Below are 8,352 nucleotides of genomic sequence, written 5' to 3' on the forward strand. Positions count from 1 at the left end.
CGTAACATAAAGTTACATAGTTACTAGTCGGCTAATTACCCTACTAATCTAGATCGAGGGACATTCTATAAACCAGCAGGCTGCACACTTCAGAAATGCCAGTGTCACAAAAGACAAAGTCAGGGGCCCGTCCAAGCAAGGGGGACAAGACTGGGGATCCACAGGCCTGTTTCTTGGCTGGGGCTGACTGCTGCACCCCAGCCCTTTGCCCCTGATGGGTTTTGCAGGGTGGCTCGGGCTGTTGGCCCTTTAAGTCCAGAAGCTTCTCAGGGCAGGAGGGCGTAAAGCCTTCTGGGCCCGAACAGAGACCCAGGTGGGGGCCAGAGTCCTGAGTGAGGGGAGCTGGCTTTCCCTGACAGGACTAAGGCTGTTTGGGCTCCGTCTATATTCTCTACTGAAGCCTCTGTCTCTGAGCCTCAACCTCCCACCTCTACCACCACCTAGAAAAGCGGCCCAAGACAACTTCAACCGTGGTGCCCACTCCCCTGCCCGCACCTGGGCCAGGAGCCAGTACAACCTAGCTGGAGTCGTCAGGGAACCACCTGGACCCTCTTCCCTGCTGTTTCTGGGTGCACGACCCTGTCTGGGTTCAGTGACAGATCTTCACCTGCCTCCCACCTAGGGGGAGTGTGTCAAACTTGGCTGCTCCTGGTGAGAAGTCCCAACCCCACCCCATTCCCCCACCTTTTTCTTGCACCTGAGCCCAGGGCAGGGACAGGGCAAGTCCAAGAGTGACAGAGAAGACAGTCAGGAGGCACAGCCCTCCAGGTGCTTACCTGGAGCCAGGAGGAAGGCATGGGATCACCAGACTTCATGCAACCTCCGGCCCCTCAGCCGGACTTCAAAGTGTAACGGGAGGCTCTTCCCAGGCACCCACCCCAGGTGCACCTCATTGGCAGGAAAGCCATCACCTGTGCCCCCCTCCCACCCCCGTGCACCCTGCCCCACCCTGCCCATGGGCGCCCACCCCACCTGCGCGTTGTTGCAGGGAGCAGGAACTGCATCAGCACAAGGAAGCTCCTTTCGGCCCTCCGGGGCCAGGACTGCGTGCTCCCTCTGTCCCTATCACCTGTCCCAGCCACCCCACCCACAGCCCCTACAGCAGCCCCAGCAGGTGGGCGCCGGGTCTCCAGGTGGGCATCAGTTGGCTGGCATGTGCGCTGGGGCACGTCTCTCGTGGGTGTGCCCTTCCCCTGGCACAAGTTGGTGCCCCCATAAGGGCAGGCTGGGGGGTCACGGCGGTCGGTCGTGGGTGCGCCCTGGCACAAACACCTACATGCAGTGAGGGCGCCAGACTGTTCAGCAGCCACTAGATTGTTGTTAGCTGCTGTCCAGTTGATTCTGATCATAGCTACCCATGTGTGCACAGTAAAACTACTCATAGGGTTTTCCTGACCATCATAACAGAAGCAGATTGCCAGGCTTTTCCATGGTGCTGCTGGGTGGGTTTCAACTGCCAACCTTTAGGTTAGCAGTCAGTTAAGCATAAACCCTTTCACCACCTAGAGACCTTTGGTCCACTTAAAGGGTCACTTGCCTCCCCTCTGGCCTCTCCTCCTGAGGCCTAGCAATTACTGTTCTGAGTCCCCACCTTCTTTGACATTTCTTTGCTCATTTTCTCTTCTAGCCGCTTCGCTCACTACACTGGACCAAAGTGGTTAAAGCTCGGGCTCTGGCCGCAGCGGCAGCTTGGCCAAGCCACCCCATCGGGGACAGGGGGCCCTGGGCCAGACACTCTCCCGGCAGGCTCAGTGCTGGCCACTGCGAGCATCCAGTTAAGTTAAAAAAGTGCTCTAAGGTCTTTGCTTCCTCTCTAGCCTGACTCCTTCCCCGACCCCCTTCCCCATCCAATGGAAGGCTGGGCCACCAGGCCTGCCTAGAGTACCCCCTTCCCCACATGGCCCTTCCTGGCCCACCCTCCCTGCCTCAGGGTCACTCACTGAGGCCAATGGACCTAGCTCATTTTCCTGACTCGCTTCACTGGCCAATCCTGCCTCCTGCTGAGCAGAGCCTTCTCCCAGAGCAGAGATGAAACCCTACTGCAGGCTCCACGGCCCCAACACACACATACACACATACACAACCCTACTGAAGCCACCACAGCCCCCCCACACACCCCCACACAGAACCTACTGCAGCTGCCACAGCCCCAACACGCACACACACGCACGTGCACACACAGCTTCAAAGGGCCCATCTCGCTCCCAGAAGCACCAGAGAAGGCTGAGGACACAGGTTCATTTTATTACCCAGCCAGCCTCACCTCACTGCCCCAGAGCATGACTTGGAATGCCTACTGTACCCCTGTGGTACTTTACCAAGAACGGTTCAGTGGGCTCTGGGCTGTTTCCACAAGCCCAGCCCCTCCCCAAGACAGGCAGAACCCCAGGCCTCTGCTGCTTTGAGGTCCGGTCATTCTGGCCCCACCAGATACCTTCTCCTGACCCCTGAACTCAGGGGACAGAGCAGAGGCTGCCCCGAGCCTGCCCAGCTGGGTCCTCACGCTGAGCACCAGGACCCCATGAGCAGAGTAGACTGCATGGAGCCCAGAAAACAGGAACCAAAGCAAGGGGCCACACAGCACCCCCTGCCTCCTCCAGGAGGCCACTTCTACCAGGTGGAGAAAGTGAGGCACAGTGGTGAAGAGAAGGGAGAAGAGCCAGGACGCTGAGCTGACGTGGGTCCCTCAGACTTGCTTCCAGATAGTTTGGGTTTGTGGGGAGGTGAGGGGCATCCGCAGGCAGCAGCAGGAGCCCCTTCCACCCAGCCCAGAGCAGAGGCCGGGTGGCATGGCGGCACAAGGAGGCATGGACCTGTATCTCTGAGGGAAGAGTCACGATTGAGGCCATGTACCCCGACCCCCCGGTCCTCAGGCCAGCCCGGCTCCCCACGGGCACAGGCTCAGCCCCGGTAGCTCTTAAGCACATGCCCAGCAACCACCAGCCTCTGGATCTCGCTGGTGCCTTCGTAAATCTCGGTGATGCGGGCATCACGGTAGTGTCGCTCGGCCGGCATCTCTGTCACATAGCCCATGCCACCGAGGATCTGGATGGCCTACAATGGGAAGCAGGGGCTCAGGAGAGAGAAGGCCCCCCACTCTTGGAGAACACAGTCAGTGGCAGGACCAGCCACCCGAGGACTAGCTGGGGGAGGGACAGGTGGCACACATCTCTGGGACACTCACCTGGTGGCTGATGGCGGTGGCAGCCTCCGATGCAGCTAGCTTGGCCATTGCAGCCTCCTAACCACAGGAAGTGGTGGTCAGAAATTTCCTTGGATGGGGGGGCGAGCTCATGGGCCTCTCAGCAGGGCTGGCCTGGGGAGCCCCCCTTGGAATGAAAACCCACAGGCCCACCCTCATCTCTAACCCACAGATGCCATGGAACTGGGACCCACCACCAACTTCCCCCTCAGCCCCTCACCCACCAAGCTCTGGGCCTCAGGAGACCCCTCCCTGCAGGCACCTTGATGAAAGGCTTCTTATTGTCCTTCAACATGGCAGCACGCCAGGTCAGTAGCCGGGCACTCTCCAGGGCCAGCGCCATGTCCGCCAACTTGAACTGCAACAAGCCAGCCCCCCCAGTCGGTGGTTGCTCCTCCCTCCCCTCTTCCCTTCAAGGACAGGAAGAAAAGAGGAGGAGGGTGTGGGAGCAGGGGAAAGCACTGCTGGGAGCTGGCTGTGTCCACGCCCTGCTCCTGAATCCACCTCGTACCTGGATGCCCTGGATCTTGGTGAGGGGCGCCCCAAAGGCCTTGCGGTTCTCGGCGTAGGTCACGGCACAGTCGAGAGCAGCCTGGCCGATGCCCAGGGCCTGGGAGGCGATGCCAATGCGGCCCATGTCCAGGGTTTGCTGTGGGGAAGGGCTAGTCAGCAGCTGGCGGCGGGAGGCCCACTGCCCAGGGTACCCCGTCCCTACCCAGAGCCCCCCATTCCCAGGCTTACCATGGCGATCTTGAAGCCCATTCCCGGCTCCCCTAGCAGGTTTTCCTTGGGGATGCGACAGTCCTCAAAGATGAGGTTGGCCGTGGACGAGGCCCGGATGCCCAGCTTGTCTTCCTTCTTGCCCAGCGTGAGCCCAGGCGTTGGCATGGGAACCAGGAAGGCGCTGATGCCCTGAAAAGGCCCCAGCCCGAGTATTTTCCCATAGGTGGTCCAGGCCCGCGAGCTCCACCTCCAGCCACGCCCCTCACGCACACCACACCACAGCCGCCAGCCCCCCAACACCGCCCTCAGAACCGCAGGCCTGGCGCCCTCTGCTGGTCCTCGGTGGAAGGCCGCAGGGAGGGCGGAGCAGCCCCGGCTCCTCACCGCAGGCGCAAGGCCAGTCGGGCCAAAGTCCCCAGGAGAAGCCGAGGAGCCTGGATCTAGAAACTCTGAAGTTACTGCAGCCCAGGGTCCCACTGGCCCTCTGTGGGGCGCCCACCTTGTTATGCAGGGACCTGTCCGTGCTGGCGAAGACCACGGCGGCGGAGGCCTCCCAGGAGTTAGTGATCCAGGCCTTGGTGCCATTCAGGACCCAGGAGTCACCGTCTGCGACGGCCGTGGTGGAGGCGGCGCCCGCGTCGCTGCCGTTCCCTGCCCCACACACAGAGTCCAGCGCTGCCTCCATCCCACCAGAGGGCACTGCCGCCACCTCATCCCACGGCCGCCTGACCCCTGCCGGTGAGCACTGGAGACCCCGCAGCCCTGAGCACCAGGCCGCAAGCTCGCCAAGCCCAGAGACCAGCCCAGGAAGGCACGGGGGTCGCGCAGGAGGAGGGCACCTTTCCGCCGAGGGACCCCAGGGCAGAGCCCTCCTCACAGAGTCCACAGGCAGAGGGCGGCCTGCCATTCATGCTGTTCAAGCCGAGGGCCTCTCCTCACTGACCCAGATCAGCATGGGCCCTGGGCTCCCACCTCTCCCCTTGGGGCACCCCAGCGCCAATCTGTTTGTCCCCGATTCTGGGCGAGGGAAGGGTCAGGTCAGGCTAAAACCCACTGGCCACCGAGGTACCTGGTTCGCTGAGGGCGAAGCAGCCAATTTTGTCACCAGTGGTGAAAGGAGTGACCCACTGCAGCTTCTGCTTCTGGGAGCCGAACTTCAGGATAGGTGCCAGATAGAGGGACTAGGGACAGGGGGACAGTCAGAGCCTTCACGCCCAGCCACCCCTGCCCATAGGCCCCCCTAAGGCCTATCCTCTCCGGTGACTGACCCAGCAGGGCCAAGTCCAGAGAAGTTTCCAGGGAGCAGGGGCTGAGAGACCCCTGGGCACCCTCTGCAGGCCTCCTGAGGTTCGGGCACATGGCCAGAGCACTGCCCACCCATAGAAGCCCTTCTAGCCTGGGTGTCCCAAGGGTCCAGGGGGTGCTCACATTGTTGACGCTCATGATGGCGCCAGTGGAGGCGCAGCCCCTGCTGATCTCCTCCATGGCGATGGAGTAGGCAAGGTAGTCGAGGCCGGCACCGCCCAACTCCTCGGGCACATCCATGGCTAGCAGCCCCAACTCACCCATCTTCTTCACCTAGCCCGGGGAAGGACGTCATGGCAAGGGGCCGCTGCTGGGGCCAGTGCCCACCCCAAACCCTACCATCACCACAAGCCCTCCTGGCCCTGAGCCAGCACCTGCATGAACTTGGGCCACATGATCCCGCCACACACCCACCTCACGGTCCCCAAATCCAGATGTTCAAGACCCAGCCTGGCTGAGGTCTGCACAAGGGCACCATTTGTTCAAGCCACTCAGGAGCAGTTCCTGCCCCTACACTCCACGCTGGGTCATCTCTGTCCACAGCCACAGCCAGTGAGCAGGCAGAAGGCAGAGGAAGCCTTCAGGGGCCTCCGGGGTAAGAAGGTAGGACGGCACAGTGCCAGACTGACTGCTTTTCAGTCCCTTAAGCACACCACACACCCCTCCCCACCACAGGGCCTTTGCACATGCTGCTTTATGTTAGTAACACCCTGTAAACCAAAAAAAAAAAAGAAAAACTCATTGCCATCAAGTCGATTCTGGCTCATAGCGACCCCATGTGTTACAGAGTAGAACTGTGCTCCACAGGGTTTTCTTGGCTATAAACTTAATGGAAAATAAGCTCTGGTGGTGCAGTGGTTAAGTGCTCAGCTGTAACCAAAAGGTCGGCAGTTCAAATTCATTTTGTTTTGTGACACTGGTTGCCAACCCTGTGATGTGGCAACGCTCTCCCAGTCTCCACCCCCAGGTTTCCTATTTCCATCTGTCTAGTTTTCCTGTCCCTTCCTGCCTTCTCATCTTTGCTTTTGAGCTGAGGTGCCTATCAGTCTTGTAGACATGACTGAACTATGAGGCATGTTTCTGCCACGTGTTATTGCTGGCCCTATTGACCTGTCTAATCTTTGGCGGAAGGGTGAACCTCCGGAGTGACTTCAGTACCGAGTGGAAACAGTGTCCGGGGGCCATACTCTCCAGGTTTCTCCAGTCTCTGTCAGACCAGCAAGCCTGGTCGTCTTGTGTGTGTGTGTGAATGTGAATGTTGTTCGACATTCTTCTCCCACTCTGTCCAGGTCCCTCTATTGTGATCCCTGCCAGAGCAGTCGGCGGTGGTAACTGGGGCACCATCTAGTTGTTCTGGGCTCACTCTGGTGGAGGCTATGGTAGTTGTGGTCCAGCAGTCCACACCTCCAGATTTCTGGCCCTGCCGTGGGAACTCTCTGAGAAAAAAAATTGGCAACAGCAATAATGGTGGTAATGGGGCAGGGAGACCAGCAGCAAGGGAAAGAAAAGCAGTGGCAGTAGACAGAAGAGACAATGTAATCAAAAAGAAAAAAAAATAGTGGCCATGGAGTTGACTCCGAGTCACGGCGACCCCATGCGTGTCAGAACAGAACTGTGCTCCATGGGGTTTTCAGTGGATGATTTTTCAGAAGTAGATCGCCAGGGCTTTCTTCCGAGGTGCCTCTGGGTGGACTCAAACCTCCAACCTTTTGGTTAGCAGCCAAGCGTGTTAACCACTTGCACCACTCAGGGGCTCCAATAAAAAAGAAGTCAAAAATAAAATGAAAACCAGCCCCCCTCCAAAAAAATTGCATGTGTTAGTTTTGTAAATAGTTTCTGACCTAAGGAACCTGATGGTAGTCGGTGGACAGCAGCCAGGCTCCCTCGGTATTTTAGCGTTTTATCCAGAGAAGCGTGACCCTTGCAGCAATCTAAGTGACTTCCTAAAGCCACCCACGTGATTACTCTTGGTCCCCGGTCTCTGTGAATCAGGAACCCAGACCTGCATCCTAAAGAGGCAACACCACCGACGAGACTAACTCCCCACCACCAAAAAAAATAAAAACCAAACCTATTGCCAACGAGTCGATTCCAACTCATGGTGACCCCAGGTGTTACAGAGTAGAACTGCTCCATAGGGTTTTCTTGACTGTAATCTTTACAGAAGCAGATCACCAGGCCTTTCTTCCATGTTGCTGTTGGGTGGGTTTGAACCCCACCTTTATGTTAATAGATAAGTGCAAACTGTATCCATTACCCAAGGACCCCAGGCCAAGCCCAATAGTCTCCAAACTCCTGAGAACGTGTGAGAAAGAGCAAGACCCTTTTAAGCAGCAACAAACAACAAGCCTTCAGCACCTGCTGCCTTCATATTTGGGGCAAGGTCAATGGGAACTTCATATGAAAACAATGCTTTCAGTCCTTCAAAAGCTCACATTTTTCAAAAATTAAATTTCTCCCGAATATGCCTATTCTCACTACAATCAAAACTAAATCCCTTTAAAGAATAAAATTTCCTAATTTGTTGGAGATTTGCTGCTTATTCAAGAGAAAACCTCTCCTTTGCCATGAGACCAGAAGAAATGGATGGTGCCTGGCCACCATGACTGAACATTTTCATCAAGGATTCTATAGGAGAATCCTGATCAAAAGGGGGAAAATGCAGAACAGAATTTAAAATTCTCATGGACTCCAGACATTCTCGAGCCATGGAGGCTGGATGAACCCCGAAACTATTGCCCGGTGATAATCTTTAAACCTTAAATCAAAAATAGCCCGATTTAGCCAGGGATTCGACAGCCTCATAAAACAAAATAGGACTAATGAGGCACAGCGTCCAGGGTCAAGGACTAGAAGGCAGGAAGGGACAGGAAAGCTGGTGATAGAGAACCCAAGGTTGAGAAGGGACAGTGTTGACATGTCGTGGGGTTGTTAACCATTGTCATAGGGCAATACGTGTACTAACCGTTTAATGAAAAACTATTTGTTCTGCAAACCTTCATCTAAGGTTACCAAAAAAAAAAAAGAATTATCAATGTGAGATCAAATTGACAACAGCAACTCAAAAGGTTTGATGCGAAGCCTAGGGGACAGTGAGTTGAAGATAACGGTGATGGAATAAT

The 8,352-nt window shown here is 56.9% G+C and overlaps 1 protein-coding gene across 1 annotated transcript in view; it reads right to left on the bottom strand.

Annotated features, from left to right (window-relative positions):
* Positions 1 to 2,250: 2,250 nt before the first annotated feature.
* Positions 2,251 to 8,352, bottom strand: part of ACADS (acyl-CoA dehydrogenase short chain) — an 11,528-nt gene continuing 5,426 nt past the window's right edge. The window contains exons 3-10 of the mRNA XM_004379007.2: positions 5,354 to 5,503; positions 4,995 to 5,106; positions 4,425 to 4,576; positions 3,944 to 4,114; positions 3,714 to 3,851; positions 3,465 to 3,560; positions 3,185 to 3,241; positions 2,251 to 3,054 (exon numbers count right to left, since the gene is read on the bottom strand). Of these exons, the coding sequence (XP_004379064.1) occupies positions 2,902 to 3,054; positions 3,185 to 3,241; positions 3,465 to 3,560; positions 3,714 to 3,851; positions 3,944 to 4,114; positions 4,425 to 4,576; positions 4,995 to 5,106; positions 5,354 to 5,503 (1,029 nt within the window). The 3' untranslated portion in view covers positions 2,251 to 2,901. The remainder of the gene's footprint in view (positions 3,055 to 3,184; positions 3,242 to 3,464; positions 3,561 to 3,713; positions 3,852 to 3,943; positions 4,115 to 4,424; positions 4,577 to 4,994; positions 5,107 to 5,353; positions 5,504 to 8,352) is intronic.

The sequence above is a fragment of the Trichechus manatus genome, unplaced genomic scaffold (genome assembly GCF_000243295.1).
Source record: "Trichechus manatus latirostris isolate Lorelei unplaced genomic scaffold, TriManLat1.0 scaffold00061, whole genome shotgun sequence".
Lineage (NCBI taxonomy): Eukaryota > Metazoa > Chordata > Mammalia > Sirenia > Trichechidae > Trichechus > Trichechus manatus.